Source organism: Hetaerina americana, unplaced genomic scaffold (genome assembly GCF_022747635.1).
Source record: "Hetaerina americana unplaced genomic scaffold, ioHetAmer1.1.p SCAF_10, whole genome shotgun sequence".
In the NCBI taxonomy this organism is placed as follows: domain Eukaryota; kingdom Metazoa; phylum Arthropoda; class Insecta; order Odonata; family Calopterygidae; genus Hetaerina; species Hetaerina americana.
The window spans coordinates 71,461,579-71,484,973 of record NW_027286070.1 but is presented as its reverse complement, the minus strand read 5'-3'; the positions used below and the strand labels follow the sequence as shown (position 1 = coordinate 71,484,973).

Here is a 23,395-nt window from a genome sequence, read left to right as displayed (position 1 = left end):
AAGTTTGATGGCATGATATAATCTCACTCATCATAATGATTTCTATTTATTGTTCCCCTCATGAGTTTGAATTATGTAGAATAAACCTGACAAATTCCCTACCGTCCCTTTGACATTTACCTTCAAGTGGGGCATCAGCTTACCACCCATTATAATGCGCAATAATTCTAAAGGTCACAAAAGCATAGGGAACGAGGAAAACCAGGTCAAATTGTCTCATTTTACCTGAGCCAGGAAAACAAAATAAACATATACACCTGGATTTATTTCACAAACACATTTTCATATTTAAAATGCAATAACTTACAGCCCCCTTGACAAATATGAAGGCAGTTTTCCTCCATTTAATGTTTCATAAAAATTAAAATATACAGTACAAATGAATCCAACATTTTTTTTAAGATAAATCATTGGCTTCCATGCTTGTGCGCAATATTACAAATTTGGCAGTAGTTCTTGATTTACAAAATATACAAATTAATACTATAACCCATGAAAATGAGTGCAATCAATCATGATATGTGATTGAACATTTCAAATTACATGAATATCAGACAGCAACTTCATTTTAAAAAATTACAAAATAGTTTAAAATCACAGTACTTTGAAATGACAAGTACATAGTTCTTTGGACATGAAAATGCCCATGACAATTATAAATGTCAAATGATAAATGACAGTATCTTTCTTACATAGGCGAAAGAATGAGCAAAACTAGGCCAAATCCAAAATCTGGCCTAATAGTAAAAAATAAATCACATCTAAATGACAAACACAATAAGCAGGTACATCACAACTATTTTAGACGTGGATAATGCAGCATACAATATTCCTGAATACAAGTCTCAGGTTGAAGTAACGCCTTTCCTAGCGACTAGTAAATTGAGGACAGGATGTTTCTTAATGTAATCCACGGCCTTCTTGTGGGTGACCATTGTGAAGTCATAGCCATTGCACTGGAATGCAAAAAACATATTGACAGTGAAACTCCAACTGATCAAGCTTGAACGATCCAAGAAATGAAACCATACCTGCAGAATTTTGTCGTGCATCCTGAGACCGGACTTGGCAGCAGGACTGCCATCGTGGACCTCTGTTACATATATCCCCTAGAAGAAATAATTAATGCTCCTTGAGAAACATCACTCCAGCACGAAGAATCCAGAGAGCAACTTCTGTTTACCTCCGTGCCAACACCACAAGCAATCAACTACTACCATCAGCATCTCTTTAAAATAACGAACTATTAACAACCACACTAACAACTTCTTGTTTTTAACAGATATACAGAGACTGAAAAGCATCTCAGAAGAAAAATGTTGAGATTTGATGACACAGGTAACAATAAAAAACAATATAATTGAATCATTGTCAGGTGTAATATACCAATGGCAAGGTTTAACCAATCTTCTGGATGACCACGGTAAGTACATATTCTTTGGGAGATAAAGGGATATAACTTCTACAGCAGGTTGTTGAAATAATTCCCAGGTACTAGTAATATAGTTTGTTTTTCTGGGTCCTTGGGCAAGTGTGTAAAATAAGTCTTAGGATCACAAAATCATTTTATCCCTAACTTTTGCTGATTCTCGAACCACCAAAATTACTTCAGCTTAGCAGGCCAATGGCATGCACAAAATACTTTAAAATATTAATTTTCTGGTTGGCCACAAAACATGAAGGACCACTTTCCATGGCATTCCCATGTTTTCCATATCAAAATTTGCATTTTAAATAATTTAAAATATATAAAAGCTCATGAAATAATAATGTCACCTTTTATAAAATTGATTAAATATTACCGATAACAAATTTCTTTATTACAAAGTCTAATAATTCTTTTAAATATTGGACTAGTTTCTTTAGATTATGAGAAAAAGTTCAACATGCAAAGAAAAAACAATAAAAGCAAAAAATTGCAACAAAACGAAAGTCATTGTTGGAAGCAAACATGTTTTCGAGAGCTGCACCATTCTGAAAACTTGACTACGGACCTTTTACTTAGAATGCTGAAATAGGAAAACTTTTGAATTGAATTTATCACGACAAAGCACATTTTAATCAACTCAAACAGCATAAACATGACTAAGAATATGTTCAGTTTGAAAGTTATGGTGCCTCACATATTCCGTATGGATTTTGGCTTTGAACACCACCAGCCAGTGGCAGCGACTGGGTAATATATATAAACAATTAAAAATAAGGGTATAATGGGGATGCAAGTTTTATTATAGCACAACAATCACAACTTTAATTGCAATTAAATGAAAAAAATACATTTCACCATTATCATACGTTAATTTCAGCACCTTTTTGTAATTTTCCAAGCTTTCCTGATGCCTATAAAAACCAGGACATTTCCAAGTTTTCAATTTTTTTCCAGAATACAGACAGCCTACTCTAAACATAATAATACTAATAATTGTGCTAGCTAATTATAATACCCAGGGTGATTGAATGGAATTCATGATACGTAATATTTTCCCTCATAACTAAAGAAAGCAACCTTATCATTTGAGACAGGGTCAACATTAAAATCACTTTTTTTTTAACAGGAAAAGAGTACATTAATGAATTTTTTATCTCCTCCAAGTTTGTTCACTTTCCTTGTAGTCTGTCATTCGCAACTTGACTTAAATGACTGAAACCAGGTGGTCACCATTTGTACGGGTGTGATTGTGAAATACAGAGATGAGTTTCTATTTGGTGAAAACAATGAATCATCACAAGAAATGATGCAGGTATTCAACATTTCACTCTGCAACACTTCACAAAAATTATGAATATGTACACCAATAAAGTATATGAATCATAATTCATGGAAAACGATCCGTAATAAATATTATTATTTTCAAAAAAATGACACTGAGTAAGTAAAATACTGATCAAAGGCCAATACCATGTCTCACACTGCACAAGCGAAAATAGCAAATGGAGAATCAGGACGAGCAGTATTAGACAGAGACAGAGTTCACTATCACGTGTACTTTTCGGCATATACACTGAGGAATAAGGTCCAAGAGTTCTAATGAAATAGAATAACTTAAGCGGAATATTGACATTGAATTGGAATATTGACAGCGGAATATGGCATGCCCTTGAACATGAAGAATCTATCTAGGAGGCGTTTAAGATGAAGATGGGAACTTACGTAAGGACATTGAAAGAATTTCATTAGGTAGGAAAACACTTCTATCGAGGGGGCTGAGAAGGGACTCATGATGAAGATTTAAAGAGAAGACATGAATGAATCGCAGCTTTCTACGGCTCCACAACTTAGGCATGAAGACAAAAAAGTTTTTGGCATAAATTTAAAGGAGGCTTTCAAGATTTGGTCTGGGAGAAGAAAAGAAAATAAACAAAGAAATGCTAAGCAAGATGGAAAAATATATTAAGACTGTTGGTAGAAATTCAAAGGCAGGGCAAATAGATGCTAAAGATACAGAGAGGTCACAGGATGATGAAGAGGGGAGAATGCTGGGAAAGTGATATATTAGAGGGAGGAAGAGAACAAGCATTTTGGTGGGAATTAACGGAGGTAGAAAGCATGCAGAGGTATAGTGATTTAATGTGAAATAGGATTAACTGGGATTGTGTTAGGTGTGGTGAATTTATTGTAGTAGATAAGAAAGTGTATATTTTAATCCTGCAATTGAATGTCTTGTAATGGCGTCACTCACCACCAAAAAAAGTGTTGCTATTACTGACATCAGACTCTATAGTCAGAAGATTGTCAAATAATGTTATGAGAAATATTAAGAATTTCATTGGTACAACCCAAACATTAGTAACAAACATTGCATATGAGATGTGTTGGCGTGCAGTGGATTCACCACACCTCACCATCAAGTTGCAATTATCCCACAAAAATCAATTCGATGTGTGTTCTCATCATCCCTACAGTCCAGACAGAAGCTCCATGTGACCTTCTCCCAATTAAGAAACACCTTCATGGAAAACATTTATCACTATCAGAAGCAGGTGGAGGCAAATTGAAGATACTGAATTTATGAATGCTCTGAGAGAGACACTGCCTCTTCATTTAAAGGAGACCTAATACATTCAAGGTAAGCACTTAATTGGTATTATTTTTTCATAATCTTAAAACTAATAACATTTTACCCAGAGCTTTACGAAGGGAGATGTGATGAAAGGGAAAGCCATAAAGAACAGGGAAGCAACAGAAAACATGAACCACTTCCAAAGACAATCTCATCCTACCTCAACAGCTCTGCCGTTAAAACACCAGGGACAAAGTGCTTTGTGGTCAATTGTGTAGTCCAACATTTTTTTTCTCTCTTCCCTCTAAAATAAATCTCAAAATAATGATACATAGAAACCAGTGAGTGCCAGTAGAGGGATTGATAATAAATAACACTGATCAACCCAAAGGTCGGTTTGACAGCTGATGGAAGAGCTCAACCAGTACTAAGCTCAATACTGCATGTGATTTTCTTACATCAGGGTATGATGGTGGGCCAGTTCCTCACCAGATGTCACCTAAGGTTTCCCTGGAAGGTAGTTGTGTAGTACATCCAAAAACCTGCCTTAACCAGCAGATTACTTACTAATAAATAATTTAACCTTGGAGTAAATAGGTGGCTGGTTACTCTGATCTGTTGATCCAGTTAAACATCCTACAGACTGGGAGACAGATACATTCAAATTCAAGTGCTGAGATGATATCACATTATTTATTCTTAGATTCACACGTATCCACCGTAGTCAAGCCAAGGTTTGGTTGTATAGGTGGGCATTATTTATTCCATATGCCCTTCCATTTGTAACCTAAGGTCTCCCTGGAAGGTCTGATACCCAAAAATAAACACAGCTTGGGTGAAAAGCTGAGATTGCCGAAAGCCATCACTTGGAATCAAACATGGGGTCTCGGGTCTGTTGCACAGCACTGGTCTACCAAACCCCTGATTTACATTCACTTGCTTTTAAGCAGAAAACAAGGACTCCTCGAGAATTGGGTTTTAAGCGAATAGAATGTCCAATAGATTGAAGCTATCAACAAAACCATGGCGTGTGGCACAGAAGAATTGATGGGGGGGGGGGGAGGGGGTGGAGTTCACTTCCTTGAAAAAGCTCCTCGATGGTCAACCATTGAAAATTAACATTGCTTTTTGGTCTCACGCGGGTTAGATGGCCTGACCATCTGGATTACGTGGGTCGCACAAGAACTCCCAACGAGAGAGAGTGCATGGATAGTTGGCGTAAGTTGATTCTCGAGGGTTTCTGAGGTTGCCACTTCTGTAGGTCATTGCCTCCTCTAATCCCTTCCACGTCCACTTCCCTTCATTCCCCATTGCATTCAAGTGCCGCAAGTTGGGTTCATTCACACAGCTCTGGTTCTAAAAAGAGTTTTGGCTAGAAAGCTCTCAATAGGGTGTGGTCCCAGGCCAGTCTTCATTTTAACAATCTAAATGTAAGCTTATATCAGACAAACGGCTGGTTCAATGAGTTCTATCTATGATGACCTTTGAATGACGACTGCCAATCATGTTCTCCAATTGGGAAGTTGGTGAAATCAGGCTACAATGTTTGACCACCAAACATTCTCTAATTTGACCTTTGTTTGCATATTTTTGCATCAACGGATAACGACAGCATATTTGTTTTCAAATCATGTTGATGGTTAACTGTGCATCATTTACAACCTCTAATCCAATAATCAAATACTTGAGGAGAGTTAATTATTAGTAAAACTTTTACAGCGAGATTAATCCATTGAGGATGGCTGGAAATAGGGTTAACGGTTATGTAGGCTAGTCATTTCTGAAACTTACCATCATTGGCCTGGGACCACGCCCCTATTAAGGGTTTCACCATTAGGTCAAACTCGCTTCCCATTCATAAATGATCTTCCATATCACAGAATTAGTATCTTGTACGTCTTAATGATAATTACAAAATATAATTCGTACGTAGTTCAAAAATAAGGCTCACAATAGTAATCAATATTGGTTTTGATAGAATATCAACCTTTCTAAAAATAAATATAAAGATTGATTCTGAAATATTTAATGATTACTCTCCACAACTGGAATGAAATAAACTCACATTATCAGTATATCCTTGAGGACTTTTTCGATAATCTTGATCAATTCCACCACCTATTTTAAATCCACATTTAAGAACTTCTCTACCCTCCGAATCAAGGCCGGGTTCCTTCTGTAATGTGATTGGAATCTATAATATAAAGAGAAATCACATCATTGGAATACAACCTCCAAGTTCAACAGGAAAATTTAACTATGCTCAACACTTCTAGCAGTTATGATCAATGTTTTAAATACGTTCACATGCAAGTCTAGCTACACATGACGGGACTCATCTAGAAACTGGAAATTAGAAATTCAGCGCTTCTAGTCACTGCAATAAATGCAAAAGAGCGAGATATAAACATTGGGGCACAAAGAGGCGACTAAAGCAGTCAAATTAATGCTTCACTCATAGCATCTGAATGACTACAAGATCCCTATTTTTAATTATCTATATGATCAGGTTGAAGTGTTCTATTATTTTAATGCACCTAATAGCTACATGATTACTTCACATGGAAGAGAAACAAGACATCTCAACATTACATTTTGAAATGAATGAGTACAGTGCCGTATTTACAAACCCAAGAAATATTCTGGGGTTTGCTGTTAAATCTAACTTTATATTTATACGTCAATCAAAGAATGGCCTCACAAATTTGAAAATGACACTTAGTTAAATAAAGCGCTACTTGAGAGTGATTCAACTTAACTGCTTAATGAAAAAACGGACCAGTGGTGCAACTTCATTGTGTAGCGAACATTTAAAGAAAAAACCGTTCACTTGTGGGGTAATGACGCGGAGATTTGGCATGTTATCACGCTTTACGACAATGTGATACGCCACCGTTCCGAGTACAGCAAATAGAGAAGGCAACCGCAATCTTCCGCCAAATTAGTTAATGAATGAAAATATTATAAGAGTAGAGGATGAGTTTTATTGGAGGATTCTTCATTCTTGAATTGCAATGGTAATGATTCAGAGAGACACGCTCATATATGTTGACTTAACACACATGGGTGGTACCGTCAACACCCCATATTTCAAATATTTGATTAGAAGGCAAAATTATTTCAACTCACGCTAAGGCATTCCATGGCTGTACCCGCCTGGTGCTGAAATGCCATCTTGGCACACATGACATGTCACAATTTCTTAAACTTTCGGGGAGAACAAATACTATTATGAAGGACGTATGATTCCTTCTTCAAATACACTTGAAGTAATCGATAGGTTTCGTCATGTCACCACATATTCGGTTGAAGGATTTGCCATTTTAAACTGCAGAGAATTATTCATAACTTTAATAGTAGTTTTAAATTGAATAAATAATTTTGCGATCATTTTTGTCGCAGCATTCATTATTTATGAAAACCATTCCCATGTTGATGCCAACGTCCTCGAGTCGAACGGTGTCGACCGTGTCGAGCCTACCATCGGACTGCGTCGCTCATCGACTGTTTCGGTTATGCTGAAATTAATGGAGGAAATGAAAAATTGTGAATGTTACACGGTTGCGAATATAGGAAATCGGTGATTGATTTCGTGGCTGAGAAGATATCATTTCGGTGGAAATCGGTAATCCGTTACATGTAGAACTGTCGGGTTTCAGTATTGGACAGCTATTTTCATTGAACTATTGGAAAATAATTGCATGGATAAATATGTCGCGTTGGTTTACGTTTCGCTACCACTTGTTCAGGTTGTAACAGAATTTTATTCTTTTCGTTGTGAAAATTACCGAGCGTTTTCATGACAACTAACCTGTAGTTTTAGACAGACAAAACCGAATAATTAGGTGTGAAGTTATGCCTGTGAACCTAACTATATTTAAAATTTGTTTTATCCTTTATTCCAAATTGTGGTGGTTCAAGAATCATTCTAAAATGCTGGGCGTTGGACACCCTTGAATTATTTTTCTCCCGGAAAAATTTTCCAAGGGGGAACTTAGATCGGTTTGTCCATAGCTTGTGTTACTTAGTGCTCTATACGCTCTTTCATGTGGTATACGACTAAGCAAGTTCTCTGTAGATTGTCTATAAACTGAATGTCTATTTGTGCAATTATGTATTTTATTTCACTGCAGTATTTTGTAAACTGAAGGAAAATCTGGATGTTTAAAATATGTTTATAGTTATTCTGTTCGGTTAGCAATGGAGGAGGGAAGTGTACATGTGGCCTCTGCTGCAGACCTGAGAGTTACCACTGCAGACAGTCCAACAATAAGAAGCACAATGAGCACACCTAAATCTCCATCCGAATCTTCAGATGATTGTACACCCCCAGAGTGCAAATGTGCCATTTGTTTGGGACGCCTGAGAAATAAGTCACTCGTCGATTCCTGCTTTCACGAATTCTGTTTCGAATGTCTCGTGGAGTGGTCAAAGGTAAAAATAAACCCCTTCAAGCAAATTTACATATAGTGTCTGATTTTTCAGTATCATTTTTATCCTTATTTTTAACCCGGCAAAAATAATACAATTGTCCCCATTTTATTTGTGTAAGTATTTTGTATGCCCATTATAGCGGCGATTCACTTAATAGCATTGATGATGCAAATGATCATTAAATGGTAACGGTAAAAATAAACACCTTCAAACAAATTAACGTATAGTTTCTGAGTATTGATAATCTGTTTTATCCTTATTTTTAGCACGGCTCGCACCTTCTGTGATCACTGCTAAACATTTGTGGTTATATATAGCTACGGTATTTAATGTAAAATGATACATTTTTCGCCTTGTTGCTTGTATAAATATTTTTGATACGTATTATATCAACGTCTCACATAATAGCTTTATTGATGAAAATGGTCTTAGAAAAAAGTCATAATTACATATGTAATGTGTGGCTACTATGTGCTAGAGAATTATATGCTCTATTTTTAGCCTTGTTGGTATGGTTAACTCTTGTTTTCGTATTCAATGTTAAAATATTGGAATTATTCTGCATTGTAAAGGTTTTATTAAATAATTTATGCTAGACGTGTTTAGTGATGGATGATATTGGTGTTACACTTTTAGGTAAAGCCAGAATGCCCCCTTTGTAAAGCTAAATTTGAGTATATTATTCATAATGTGAAATCAAATGATGACTATGAGAAATATCATTGTCAAAATAATCAACAAGAGGGCGATGCCAGGATTCCTTGGATGGAAGAGCCTACCAGAAGTTTCCGTTACAGGTTAGTGTTATATTTTTGGAAGAGATAAATTTTTGTTTTTCTACTTCCTTTTTGTTAAGAATAGTAAAGTGTGTATATTATTAATTGGGAACAAAGCGCTATGGCATAGAGTGCCTGCAGTTTGACATCCCTTAATAACTGTTTGATCATGCTTGGCCATTGACTTATTCATAATCGCGTAGAAAATAATATTTTATGAGTGATATCGCTAGAAAAAAGCTGATGACAGCAATGCTGCTGCTAAGTGAAATGGATTTTTTCAAATGCATGTAACTCGAGTGTTTACGGCACATTTGATATCACCTGTGGGGATGACCAGAAGGGTACTTGCAACTTGCAATAAACCCTTCAGTGACCTTCACCCTGTAGTCGGCCAAGCATTTTTTCTTATCATCGTAGGATTTTGTATAGTCAAGTGATTCATTGGGAACTAATGTGAGCAGTCGAGACTTGCAACTGTGACGAATGTTGCCCAATATGCTAATATATGGATTTGGAATAATATCCGTTTGTTGATATCAATTTATTTCTAGATATGCTATATTAGAACCTTGTTAATCACCTCAAAGATTATCGGTCATGTCCGAGTAAGTAAAATAATATCATGATGTCGTGGGTAATCCATGATGGCACTGTTAGAAAACATTGGTTTGATATATTTGTTATCATTTTTGTGCCATGATTACTTTTGTTCATCACATTTTGTATCCACTACAAGTATGATTGGAATTTGTTCAATGCCTTCAAGCTTAATGTTTTTCCAAGTACAACTTTCTCTTAATATCCATATAGGACAACCATGACACCACAACTTCAAGAGAGATTGGCGGTCCAGCACATTGTGGCTGTCAGGGAAAGAAGTTCCTCGATTTTGGAAAGGATAAGATCAAGATTGCACCCAAGAAGCTCGCAAAATATTCCAGATTTCCGTGCCCGTGTTTATAGGGACAATCTTTGGGTGCAGCCCCTAAGTGATTTCACCAACAGATTTCGGGTGTGCACTCCTTTATTCTACAGGTACGAATGGTTTTAATCTTCTTCTCAGGGTATCCCCTTGTTTTCCCCCCCTAATAATATTTTTGCAGGCATCTTTCACTGCTTATGTATTTTTCATTAAAGTAACCGGGCAAGTTGTGTATAAAATTAAGCAATAATGCTTGGGGTTAAGTGACTTCCATGAGCAATGATGCTGTGCTTGGCATTTTATCAATAATATTATCATCCCATATTTTTCATCAATTTAAATGAATTAACTGAATCAATCGGGTGTTTATTGAATAAATGTAAGCTTTCTTTTGTAAATTTGAGTGGTAAGATGTAATACTTGGTCGATTCTGTTCTCAGACATGCTTAAATTATTCCTTAACAGGAGGAACACTTATGTGTATAACTTGCTTATCTTGCTGAAATATTTAAGGTATTACAGCCGAGGCATTTCTATGTGATAATATGATATGGTTGATGGGAAGTGAATTCTGCTAGATTTGATTGAAGGAAGCAGGATTCTATGTGTGAATGAAGTTGGTCAAATTTAGAGCTGTTAACTCATGAATAATGCTGTGAGAGTATTTGTCTTCATTCTCATAATGATTATAGTAGAAATTATTTATAAACAATTTCATGAAATAATGATTCAAACTATTATGTACGACATTGAAATCATGTTAAGATTATTCCTTGATGCATTAATAGTGCTAAATGACTATTTTATTGAAATGTTGATGATAGGCACCGATTTAACTTTCTTTCAATGAATTCTATTTAACCGAAAGTCTGTAAAAGTTACCAAGAGAAGTATATAAATTATTATAGTTATTGTAAAGGAATTATTACAATTGCATAATTAAAAAAATAATAATTTTAAATATTTGGGTGACCCGGCCCTCCTGGACCTTATGGGATTTCAACTGATTTTTCAGCAGGCTCCTCTTTAGAACCCCAAGGTAACATTATCATTGCTGAAATGCAATTGACTTCCTCTTCTTCAGTTAATAATTGTTAACCCTGATCACCTTCATCAACGTAGCCAGTCTTCCTTAGACTGCAAGAGTTCCTGGTGCTCATCGAGCTGAAATCCAGTCTAGGGGAGATAAACTTCCTCTTCATGCAATCTTTTTCCCCACGTTTGGAAAAATGGAATTTTTCACCTCCCTCATGTACCTGTACCATCCCTCATGTGCCTGTACCATCACTTGGAAGCCATGATTACTCCTTAATCCATAGACTGAAATAACAGAGTTGTATTTTGGGGCAAAGCTAGGAACCTAATGTTCCCATTCCTGATGCACAGTAAACCATGTATTTGTTGAATGCATATCCTATGAGCTAAGGGTTATCAAAATTTTCCCATGAGCATCTTCAACTGGTAAAGTGGTGACACTACTCTGATTTTTCATCCAGAATCTTTGATTTACTTATTAAAGCTTGTATGTTTTTCAGCAAACCTCTCCAGTCCAGGTTCATTTCATCTGATTTTTACACTTGACCTAATTTTATTTTAAACGGTTCAACTGTGTCACTGTCAGTATTCATGACTTCACCATTCATCTATTCCAAAAATTGTCTCCGCTTAAACTGTCATTGTCAACCATTACTTCATTGAAGCTCTGTATGTCCTTCTGGGAAGTTTTTGTCATGCTTCATGTATTTCAGTGCTGTGAATTCCCTGGCCATTTGAATCCTGCTGTGCATACTATCCTAGGATGGTTTCTTGCAGTAGCCTTGGGTATCTTCCAGTATTCCAAGGCTTCTGGTTGATATTCTGGCAATTCACATCAAACTATCAAGGAAAATAGTGATAGGAACCCAAGCGTCCAACTTCTCAAGAACTATTACTTTGGCGATAATGTCCAAGTTGTGTGTTTCTGTCCAAGTTCTTTGTTTTCTTTACCTTTTTAATGTCACTTTTCTTGCACCAATTTACTGCCGGAAGACCTCAAAATAGTTGGGTATGTGATTTGGAAATTACGGAAAGACATGGAAAGAACTAACAATTATTGTAAAAATATGTATTGTGATTTGGTAATGTGTGACATTTTGTTGAGCAAGTGAATTATTTGCTTCATGTAGCCCTGGCAATTCATAATTTACCATACTACTGAGCAGAAATGAGGAATTTTGTGATTAAGTTCCCTCCATGCCTAACGAAATTTGTCTGCCAAACATTTTTCGACCAAGTGCTGGAGTAGAGTCATGTTGTGACCTTTTCGGGAGCCACACACAGACACTACAAGGCTGGATGCTGTCCGGATGAGTGAGGGCTCACTTAAATAGTAAAACACATCCATTCATTTAATTCTAGGGAAAATCCAGCGCAGGTGTACCGCTTGGTGAGATGGCTGCAGCGTGAATTACAAGTGTTGCTGCCTGAAAATTGCCCTCATAGAGCCTTCGTCATGCAGACCATCGTTAATAATCTTTTCATACATCCTATTAGATCGCGGTTTTTTGCCACTCAGCTGCAGCCCTACTTGGGTACAAACACAAGACATTTCATCCATGAATTTGCTGAATATTCCCGTTCCCCATTTGATATGAGAGGCCACGACAGGGCGGCCACGTACTTGCCACATGGTCCCGCTGCAATCGAAGAAGTAGTTTTAAACTCTCCCACAAACTCTGATTATTCCGAAGAGAATATAGATGACCTGCTCAACTCTTCAGGAAGTGACGTAGAGATAATTGAAAGTGGTGTTCTTCCCCCTGCGCCAGTGGCTGGTCCATCTGGTGTCGTGAGATCGCGTGCACCACACCTAAAAAAATTTCACAATCCCATATTACCACTAAGCAATGCAGAGACCCACGAGATTATCAGTTCTTCCTCATCGGATGATTGCGAGGTGGTCGGTACCTTCAAGCCACGGACGCCTGAAGTCATTGATATTTTATCTGACGATGACGAAATGCAGCCATCCATCGATCAAAGTGCCTGCACCACGATCGAGGCTGTGGATCTAAGGACCCCAAATGCCTCTGGCGAAAGGGTCGTCTGCTGCCCTGATGAGGCGACGGCCACCCCAAGCCATGAGAGAACCCCAGAGGCGACCAGTCCCAGTTTGCTCGAGGCAAGCACAGAACGCCCTCGGATTAGAATAAAAATTGAAGCTGGCCGGATTAAGAGAAAGGCCAAGAGGAGGCGGCGACACAAGGAGTGGAGCAGCTCCCGGGAGAGCAGCTCCGAGTCGTCCGGAAAGGGCAGCAGCCGGCGAAAAGTGTCGACGCGTGAGCGGTGGAATTGGAGTGACAGTGGAAGCGACTGCAAGGCGGGAGGAGGAGGGGAGCGGCGCATCCCAAGCGTGGTCGTTCCACAGCCTAGTTTCAAGGCGGAGTCGAGCTCGGTGAGGGTTGGGGGGAGTGGGAATGAGGATAATGGCAGTGCCAAGAGGGAGGGCGGCGGGGAGCACTGGGAGAGGTGCAAAAAACGGAAAAAGAGCAAGCATTCCAGGAGGCACAAGAGGAGGAGCCATGATGATGCCGAGGGTGAGGATCGGGGGGAGGGCACGAGTGGCAGTGGGACCAGCCGCCGATGCAAGGTATGCAAGCACAGGCACTGTCACTGCAACAGTGCGTTGAGTCAGTGGCGCAAGAGTGTCAAGAATCATCACCGGGAGACGACGACGGAGGAACGGGAATCTGCCTCAGGTTCTTCGCGCTCAAAGAGCAAGGGGAAGAGACGCTCGAAATTTAAGTATAGCGAGAGTAAGTACTCGGACTCCAGTGGGTGATGAGCCCTCCGTGTCTCCTCACTGTTGCATTGCTTTGTTGCGGCCATCGAGCATTTTAATGAAACACTTTTTGAATATGTGATGCATTTCAAGAAAAGCTGACATCCTCCATTTTGTAAATACTGGAATTATTTTTTGTTCCTTTTGATTTTATGATGATAATGGATATTAATAGGACTTGTATACAAAAGTTATATTATATATATATATGTAAACAATAAAATTTTGGAATTATCTTAATACAATTTGTTACAAATATTTATTTACTTTTAACTGTACATTCAAGGAAGAAGTATTCATGCAAAATGTATCCCTTCCAGGTTAAAACCGTGCAGCAACCTGCAAAATAAAATTAAACGAATCATTAATTTTAGTGGGACTTGAATGTAAAATTAAATCACTATGTCATCGACTGGAATTTCTTGTGGCATAAGAATTAGATTATCAGCAATTATGGTTAAACATTTAATAAGTTCATACAATCCAGTTACTTGTAAGAATTTTATGATCAGATTATGTTTTGTCTCTTAGCAGTTTAGGAATCTCTCAATTTATTTAGAAGAACTCAAGTGTTTGATACAATCAGCTATCATGCTCTTCCCTGTCAGTTCATTCCATCAATGATGGATTTTCCCTCCAATTGAGATGTACATTGGGATCACTGGCATCATGACAAATGCTGGTATGAGCAGAATGGTTATAATGTCCTCGTAATGAGTGATGGCCAAGGAGAATTTACTGGAAGTCTCGCGTGCCTTTACAATGGCAGCACAGCATCTCAGAGCATGCAATTAACAGTCTGGCAGCAGGTGGAAAATCAATATTTTCCCGACGACAAATGCAGCAAGGGAATCAACTCTCATTCCCTCAAATAAATGGCCACGTACCCATGCAATTGTCTTTCACTTCTTACCTTGTGCATAAGTGCCATATTCTAAATGAATTGCTTAGCCCCATTTTGCTAATTGAATTAAACCACTATCTCGGATTGATCATTAATATCAAAGGGCAAATTTAGACTAAGTGGCATATTGATCATAGTTTGTAAGAAAATAATCAGGAAAATTTTGGAAAATATAGATTAATTTCAGGTTTTGCTACAATGCCTCAAAATTCCAGTGCAAGTACATGCCTAGAACGTTGACAAACTTCTGCCAGCAGCTTTTCCATAACTCAAAGGCTCCCTGGTTGGTGGATTCCGGAAGGTCCTTGGGGGTATGCGTGCAAGGTTATTTGACGGCACTTAGGGTTCCATGGTGGTGTACTTCAGGGAAGGATTTCCCTTTTGAGAATATGAAATAGTCAGCTGGTGCCAGTCTGGACAGTAAAGGGGTCAGGGTATCGTCGCAATGCCATTTTAGAAGCTCTTTGCAAGCAGACAATTGACTCTGCTTCTGGTCATCTGGTAAGACCTTCAGGACAAGTTCAGTGCAGATCTTTGACATTGCCAAATTTTCATTGATAATTGTGTATACTGCCAAAACGATCTGTGATCACGCACACACCACCGACGGCCTGAATTCAGCACTTAACGCACATGTCAGGAAAATATTGTTACCAATTCTTTTTATAGAAACCTTGTACAAAATAATAAGTTGCCAGGTCGTGAAATAATAAATTAAAAACAGTACATGAAGCACAAACTTCATTGGCTGATCCCCTTACACTAAATGAGGCAGAATGATAGGTCCATATGGTTGATATCTCACAATTCAAGGTTGTAGGATCTCGCCTGTGTTCCAATGAGTATTGTGGAAAGTAACATTATATGCATACGTTTATCAAATATAGTAAGAAGTGAAGCCAGAATCAATTTATTTTACATGGGCACTATGGACCAGTAATTTAATGGTGATTACTGCCATTCAAAATTGGCATGCACATCAGGTTATGAAAAATATGGAAATAGAAGTTTACTACGAGGTTGCATTTGAAAATTAGGCAACCTTCTACTGCCCTTCACAGTAAACCAGTTATTTGAAGCAATGGAGAATTAATTGCCACTGTAAATTTTTAGGACTTTATTTGAAATTAATCTTGTGTTTTGAGGAACTAATTGGTTTGATGAGTTGTATACATATTTTACATCATATGAGACCTCTATTTTAGTGGTCCAATACCAAATATTATTATTAGTAATGTAGGATAGGTTTTGGGATGGACATAAGCCGCCAAACATTACAGCAACAATTCCCTTGTCTCCCTCAGCAAAACAATCCAATTCACACAAGCCCCTCATTACCTTTGTGTGCTTCCTTCCTACTTTCATTCTTTCCAACATTCCTATTCCTTATTCACCTAAAATTCTCCCCTCCAATATTCTGCCTCTTATTGATTTCTCCACATCTGCATTTCAAAAACCTACAATCTACTCTTACCATCTTATCTTTCTTCCCATGACCATGTTTCTGCAATGTGCAAAACCACACTCCATATCAAAGTTTTTAACTATGTTTTCTTCTAATAATAATTACCTTTCAAAGTATACAAAAATGATCAGATATTAACAAGTGGTGGACATCAATTTACTCGTCACTGGGAAGGGCCACAATATTAGCCCTTGTGAGGTCAAAATTTTAATGCTGACACCAATTAAGAAAGAGGAATTTTAACTGCTGTGCTTGTCTTTGCCGGCATTTTTTTGTATGGGAACCATCCATAACTGACAGCGGCAAATGATAACGTAAGTCGATAATGTACTTTTTTAAGGATTTCATTTAATCCATGTAAAATAATTTCAATTCTACTCTATCAATGGTAAAAAAACTGAAGTAAGTGCCAGTACACAAATCATAGGTACTAGTTTCGAAACACCAGTACCTAGGGCAAAAATCCTACGTATTTCTTGGAACTGGTAATAACCTGATATATGCAATGGCCACGATTGGAGAGGTTACCCTAATGATTAACATGTCCAAAATATTAGGAGAATTTTGCCAAGGAAAACATTTACAAGTAGGATCAACTGTGACAACACCAGCAAGAATAAAAATATTGGTAATGTATGAAATTGAAGGGCTCAAAAACTTGGTTTTTGTTCAAAACAAACGTGCACAGAAGAATGCACTTTTAGATCCGTGCAGGGATGGGAAATATAGAAAACCAGCGTTGTAGAGAGGAAAGATGTTAATTAGGTCTGATATGCCAATTTTACATTGGTGACTGGTACATACAAAGAGATAATGTGTGCCAGGGAGGATGTTTGTAAAAGAGGGAGGAAAATGAAATGCATTCTAGAGAGCACCGAAGGTGGCGAAAGACTTGGGGGGCACTGAAGAAAGGCACAAGTGTCGACCAAGCAACAACCAATTCCAATGTTGCAAAATATTACTGACTTTAGGGAGAATATTTTCAATTAAGGAATATAACTGCAACCAGTGCATGGAGCTGATTTCAATCCAATCCAAACAACTTCCAATGGTAGGGAAACACTTGCCTGCCACACCACTTAACTTATTCTTCCAAAGGCCAGGAATCTACACTTTGTTTCTAATCTACAGTCAAGGTATTGCACCTATGAAGCATGGTTGTCTTATCCCTCATTGCATGTATTTAAGATATACTGAATACTCATTCACCATAAGCACTTGCAAAATTTACTCCAGGAAATTGATGTAAATTTAAATATACTTCTTTCCTGGATGCAATGTGCATCCTTCAATATGATTAATTAATAGATTCACAAAAAGAAGTACAAACATTTTTCAAGGAAAGAAAGTTTGAAAAAAAGAAAGTATGATACTATAGTATAGCTATCAATTATTCGGGATGTAACTCTGGTTCACAATCTTGGAGGGTGTCTAACACAGGCATAAACAGCAGACTGTATGCGAATGAAAGGATATATCGTGTTTTTCATGGATTCATCAAAGCTTGTCAGTTCAGCCATTTTTGATTGGTATTATAGACACATCAAATTCTTCATTGAGTGGCAGTTAAAACCTACATTCAAGATCATTTTCAATAATTGCATTACATTAATTAAGGACCTCATATTTACAAAAGGATTTGAGTTGAAAATGTCACCATTTGCTCTTACTCATCACGTGAACTGTCCACTCAACCCTTGACAATTCCACTCATTGAACTGAGTCACCCAGTAGATCCACACTTGCTGGATACATCTAGGAGGTAATGAGATCTAGCCGGGGAGAAATATTCCACCTCCGCAACAAAATAGCTCTCCAGGAAGCTTCACAGAGCTAGGATTCCATTCCGTTTATTGGAATGGATAGGATGAATATTGACGTTATATCAATTGCTCTTTGAGTTTACAGTTACTTCAGACATTCAAAAACTCATTTGCAGTCACAGTCAAATCTGGAAATCTGTAGAAACTCTCATTCGCAAAACTAGGCTAAGCTGTAAGGTGAAAGATTCTTCAGTGGCACTCTGCAGTGGCAAAAATGCGATTTGAATTTCATCAGGAGGCCACTCATGTTATGGACCCCCAGACCCAACATTTTCCACCCCATTTTCATGACGAATGCCCCAGCATTTTCCCAGTGTTTGGAATCGAAGCAGGGGTGTTCTTGTGTATCATTCAACATCAACTCGCGATCCACTCATTTCACTTAAGTTGGACTGAATATTAATTTAAACCTTCCCCATGGACTTCATGTCCAACGGACTGCATTAAACACAAATCCATATCACAAATAACGAAACATTGTTCTCAATGGGAATTCCTGAATGATACTACTTATTCACATGTCAACTTCCCTGGCTTTTTCAACAAATTCATTTCTCTGTTCCCCTCCCCTCAATATAATTTCTAATGAATGAAATGAAAGAGACAAATTCCAAAGAAACTGCGGGAGATGCCGCAACAGTAACTTTTAACGGAGTCATCCGCTAATGTGCATTTCAATGCAACAATTTCAGAGTGTAAAAATCATTCGCCTTAACTGGGATTCGAACCCAGATCCCTCAATATCTGGTCGAGTTCTTTAGCCACTTAAGCTACCAAGGCGTCCTCTTAAACTCTGAAACTCGACCGGATATTGAGGGATCTGGGTTCGAATCCCAGTCAAGGCGAATGATTTTTACACTCTGAAATTGTTGCATTGAAATGAAAGAGGTCAAAGTAATCCATGACTTTCTCGCTCAGTAAGAAGATGACAATGATTCAGGTCCCTGGCCATTTTTTTCAATTACACACGCTTTAACACGGCATGGCATGTTAAAACATGAGTGGCAAACATGGCTCAGTCTTTGTCTATCCAAAATAAATCTTAAACCGTAGGACAATAACAATAAAAATAAAGGGTAGAATAGAGAGGAACTTTCCATCACACATCCATCACTTGACAAACATGGCTCACACTGCAATGGTTTCATAGTGGTATTGTTTCAATGCTAAAGGGCAGCATATCTCCCCACGATCACCACGCTTGATTTCCATCATTTTGCTAGCTTATGCGATGAACAATACTTTTCCCCAACTTAAAAATACTTCTCACACGTTAGACTAGCTGGTAATTTAACATCTTTATTAAGGAAGCAAGACGATACACATAAAATGGAGGTTTTTGAGATGTGTGTGCGGAGAAGAATGGAAAAAGTTAAATGGACTGACTTCATGGCATTTTGATTGATGATGGGATGTTGAAGTCTGTGAGAACATTGGGCAAGTGAAGATCGGGGTAGGAAATAGGCATGTTGTACGCAATGAAGGGAGGAAGAAAACATGCGGAATCGAAGAACAGTTGATCATAGTGTAAGATGTCCGGCCATGTTTTATCAGGAGAAGCAAAAATGTTTATCATTGATCAGTCTCAGTCTATCCAAAACATACCATGAATGGTAGAATAATAAAAATGAAGGGGAACTTACCGTCACCAACCCCAAATGATGTGAAATTTCTATATCTAATAACACGAGGAATGAAAATTGTTCACTAAAAACAGATTTAAATTACACAGTAGGCCTAACAGTTTAGAATAACCTCAAGATGGGAAGCATAGTAATATTTATCTATCGCAATTCAATTCTAGTGATATTCCAATCGGTTAACTATATATCTCCAAGTTTTAGCACGAATCTGAGACAGGAAACAAACAAGTTACATCACCAATTAACAGGAAAATGCCTCAATATAGGTGCATTTGAAAACCTACGATATTTGAAGAAATAAAGACACAGGAAATAACTGAAAGCAAGTAGACAAAAGTGGTCTGTGAGCGAAACAGAACCATTCAGCTTTCGCTATCTTTACAATGAATCGTCAACATGGGAAATATACTTGTAACTCAAATATTACTGTAATTTAAATTTTGAACAACTTATCAAATACAATCTATTTCATGACAATACAATATGCAATCTTAAGATAGGGATAGAAACTGTAGTTTTCGTGTGAGCCATGGTGAGAGGGAGTCACCAATGGAGATAACCAAACAAGGGACAGAAGTATTTTCACAGTAAACAGATACAAAAATTATATACTCACTTCATGATATCATCAATATCCAGATGTCTTGCTCGCTTAGTCTCAAACCCTTCCTTGACAAGAATGGAATCAACAAGTACTTTAATATCGAAATTCTCAGGAATCACCTGTGAAGTACATGAAGAGTTCATTGAATTCTCCCATTCTCTAATCTCACACAAATTCAAATTACTTTATTCAGACATCAAAGACAATCATAATTAGTGGCAAGGAATGGATTTAGGTTTAATGAGTTTCTATCTACGTTACTATTTTTATCTGACTGCCCTTTTTGACAATATCATACAGACATCTAGCATGTGTTTCCAGGGTCAATTTAAAGCAGGAGTAGTTTTAAATGTACTAGTATTGGTAGCATGATAAACATTTTTAAATATTAATTTTACCTTTTTATGCCTTTTTTATTAGCCTGGCATTTACAGATTTTGAAAACAATGAACTTGGTGACCTATTGTCTATGAATTGGAGGTAATCAGAAATGTGTCAGAACACTACGGGGGACTCAGCTCCTTCATATTCAACTGTTGCCAAGTGGACAAATGAGTTTAAGTTTGGTCAGGACAGCTTGGACGATGATCTGTGTAGTGGTCGGCAAAAATTTGCCCTTACCTCAGACATTATTTCAAAAAAGCATGATATGGTCTCAGAGAATTGCCGACTGAAAGTGTGAGAATTTGCTGAAGCTGAAGGGATGTCATCTGAATGAGCATATTGCATTTTAACGACAGTATTGGGCATTCAAAAATTATCAGCCACACTCTAGACGCAGGATCACAAATGCATCAAAATGGAAATTTGTAAACAATTTGACCGGTTTTAAGAGCAACCAACTAGAATTTCTGCACTGGTTTGAGGCCACAGATGAAAAACTTGGAACCACTGCTTAACCCCAGAGACAAAACTGCAGTCAAAGCAATGGAAACATGTTGAGTCACCACCACCGTACAAAGCAAAGGCTATACAGTTAACTGTAATATATAAATAACTTGTTCCTTTGTGTATTTAATAATAATGTGGGAAGAATTGACTAACCTTATTTGTAAGTGAACAATGGACACGATAGTTCCGTTCCAGCATCATCATTACCGCCGTTTGTTTGAGAATGGCAGACAAAGTTTTATTTTTCCTCACAAAGATCGTCCGAGTCAGGCCGTCCCATTCCCTAAAGTCTACAGGTGGTGGTGGATTGCGTGGTTCTAGACGAACAACAGAGGACTCAACCTTGGGAGGAGGCCTGAAATTGTTCTTTCCAACCTGTTCAAAAAGAAAAAAACAAGAATAAATGTACAATGCAAACTATCATAATCACTTGTACCAGCAATTTCAAGATTGAATCGGGAATTTTAATACCACAATTTATCAAAATCGAAAAACATGAATGCAGCAATTCAAGGTTGTCACTTCATTGCACTTAGGATCCAACAGTATTGGTAATTAATATAATTTGTAATAGGATGGTATGAACTAAGAATAATAATTAATGAATTCCACTAGAATAAATGCGTGGTGCGACCAATGATGACTATGCAAAATGGTATTATTGAGATGTAATGACATAGGAGAATTCAAAATGAAGCACGGGAAAGCTTACATTACCTTCATAAGTATGTCCACACGAGCAAGCAATTGTGTGTTTACGGAGAGCCTGCAATACAACTTATCGCCTGGCTTTGCTACGAGTCTCTGGGCGAACTCTCTTTGAAACATAAGCACTGCACATTTAAAAAATGGTCGATGTAGCAAAAGACGAAACACTAATGGGGATGATATCTGATATGGTATATTTGCTACGCAAACATCGAAAAAGGGTAGTTCAGTTTTCAGTACATCCCCAACCATCACCTGTAACTTTGGCTGCAAGTGAGTGCCTTGAACCCTCTTCAATAGTTCGGCTACCAACCTGAAAATCGGTACCTGGCATGAATGAACATTCAGTTTCAGACATTATGATTACAGACATAGAATTCAAGCAAATTACTTCAGATCTAGGGACGTAAAAATGAATGTACAACTACTCCACTTGGAACTTGTGTTCAATTGTTTTGCTTCCAATTAATGATTCCTGTAATGATCATATTTTCTAAGGTTAACAAAAACTATTTCTATTATTACCTGGTATCCACTTCGCATGCAATAACCTTTTTTGCTGCTTCTAATAATTTCACAGTCAAGTTTCCTGTACCAGGACCGATTTCCAATACAACATCAGTCGACCTAATTGCAGCTTTGTCCACCATCCCCTGAATAATCAGGGGATTTTTCAATATATGCTGACCAAACTGCTTATTAAATAATATTCCTTGCTTTGCAATCTCATTATGGAGTCTTGCTGTCTTCTCACTTTTAACTTTTGGCATTGCCAATCCTGGATGAAACAACAAATAAATATCACGAACTCAGCATCCCCCTCCAACGTAAACAACACGTGTGTTCAAGCAATTCGATCGTCATCTAAAGCAATATAGTAGTTTTATCCTTGCACACGAGGTCCTCCTCTGGCAGCACAGGAGCTTTTAAAGTGCCAAAACCAAATTTGAAATATTGGTACAAGGATATTTTTGCATTGGCGTAGTGGAAAAATGCTGCAATCATCAAACCTGACAGCCATTGATTGTCATAAAATTTATAAATCCTCGGCATTCAACAGAAATCCACGACTTTATTTAGGTATTTGATTTTTTATTATTCTAAATTTTGCGATAGTGAAATCGTCAAAATAACTCTTTCATGAAATACTTATAATACTATTTTTTTATGTTCAAAATACCAAATAGCACGTTAATAAATATAATGATTGGTGAGTTCTCTGATGAAATAGAATGAGTAGGTAAATTTTTTCGACGATGGGAGGTGAAAACTGTCGTGGGTCGTGTCTTTATCTATAGAGCATGCAATTATTTTAAGCTAAAAAAAGGGACAAAATACCTCTTCCCATGTTGTAATGCAGAATCCCGGCAGTTACGAAGGGGTGCAGGTGATTCACTTCAA

At 37.5% G+C, this 23,395-nt stretch overlaps 3 protein-coding genes across 5 annotated transcripts; 1 reads left to right on the top strand and 2 right to left on the bottom strand.

Moving 5' to 3' along the window:
• Nucleotides 1-254: 254 nt before the first annotated feature.
• On the bottom strand, nucleotides 255-7,314 carry LOC139699074 (tax1-binding protein 3 homolog). The gene is made up of 4 exons (XM_071598078.1): nucleotides 7,131-7,314; nucleotides 6,067-6,195; nucleotides 1,032-1,109; nucleotides 255-956 (listed from the first exon to the last, which is right to left on the bottom strand). The coding sequence occupies exons 1-4, from the start codon at nucleotides 7,185-7,187 to the stop codon at nucleotides 846-848; spliced, it is 375 nt and encodes a 124-aa protein (XP_071454179.1). The 5' UTR covers nucleotides 7,188-7,314; the 3' UTR covers nucleotides 255-845.
• A 150-nt stretch (nucleotides 7,315-7,464) lies between these two features.
• Nucleotides 7,465-14,162, top strand: LOC139700224 (E3 ubiquitin-protein ligase Topors-like). 3 transcript variants are annotated; one of them, XM_071598842.1, is made up of 5 exons: nucleotides 7,465-7,626; nucleotides 8,200-8,435; nucleotides 9,072-9,232; nucleotides 10,025-10,249; nucleotides 12,534-14,162. In XM_071598842.1, the coding sequence occupies exons 2-5, from the start codon at nucleotides 8,202-8,204 to the stop codon at nucleotides 13,954-13,956; spliced, it is 2,043 nt and encodes a 680-aa protein (XP_071454943.1). In that variant the 5' UTR covers nucleotides 7,465-7,626; nucleotides 8,200-8,201; the 3' UTR covers nucleotides 13,957-14,162. The 3 variants fall into 3 exon arrangements, with proteins under 3 accessions (XP_071454943.1, XP_071454944.1, XP_071454945.1); XM_071598843.1 differs by having other exon boundaries at nucleotides 8,183-8,435; XM_071598844.1 differs by lacking the exons at nucleotides 7,465-7,626; nucleotides 9,072-9,232 and having other exon boundaries at nucleotides 8,348-8,435.
• A 25-nt stretch (nucleotides 14,163-14,187) lies between these two features.
• Nucleotides 14,188-22,841, bottom strand: LOC139700223 (probable dimethyladenosine transferase). Its single transcript, XM_071598841.1, has 5 exons — nucleotides 22,520-22,841; nucleotides 22,004-22,307; nucleotides 21,440-21,661; nucleotides 20,408-20,514; nucleotides 14,188-14,295 (listed from the first exon to the last, which is right to left on the bottom strand). The coding sequence occupies exons 1-5, from the start codon at nucleotides 22,762-22,764 to the stop codon at nucleotides 14,253-14,255; spliced, it is 921 nt and encodes a 306-aa protein (XP_071454942.1). The 5' UTR covers nucleotides 22,765-22,841; the 3' UTR covers nucleotides 14,188-14,252.
• Nucleotides 22,842-23,395: the final 554 nt, after the last annotated feature.

What these genes read in the sequence shown, in the direction of transcription:
- LOC139699074 (XM_071598078.1), bottom strand. Translation starts at nt 7,187, where the DNA reads ATGTGTGCCAAGATGGCATTTCAGCACCAGGCGGGTACAGCCATGGAA. An exon ending in CAGCCATGGAATGCCTTAGC is followed by an intron (nt 6,196 to 7,130) that starts GTGAGTTGAAAT and finishes TTTATATTATAG; the next exon opens with ATTCCAATCACATTACAGAA. An exon ending in CTCAAGGATATACTGATAAT is followed by an intron (nt 1,110 to 6,066) that starts GTGAGTTTATTT and finishes TATTTCTTCTAG; the next exon opens with GGGATATATGTAACAGAGGT.
- LOC139700224 (XM_071598842.1), top strand. Translation starts at nt 8,202, where the DNA reads ATGGAGGAGGGAAGTGTACATGTGGCCTCTGCTGCAGACCTGAGAGTT. An exon ending in GTCTCGTGGAGTGGTCAAAG is followed by an intron (nt 8,436 to 9,071) that starts GTAAAAATAAAC and finishes TTACACTTTTAG; the next exon opens with GTAAAGCCAGAATGCCCCCT. An exon ending in ACCAGAAGTTTCCGTTACAG is followed by an intron (nt 9,233 to 10,024) that starts GTTAGTGTTATA and finishes ATATCCATATAG; the next exon opens with GACAACCATGACACCACAAC.
- LOC139700223 (XM_071598841.1), bottom strand. Translation starts at nt 22,764, where the DNA reads ATGCCAAAAGTTAAAAGTGAGAAGACAGCAAGACTCCATAATGAGATT. An exon ending in GTGTGGACATACTTATGAAG is followed by an intron (nt 21,662 to 22,003) that starts GTAATGTAAGCT and finishes CTTTTTGAACAG; the next exon opens with GTTGGAAAGAACAATTTCAG. An exon ending in ATTGTTCACTTACAAATAAG is followed by an intron (nt 20,515 to 21,439) that starts GTTAGTCAATTC and finishes TGTACTTCACAG; the next exon opens with GTGATTCCTGAGAATTTCGA.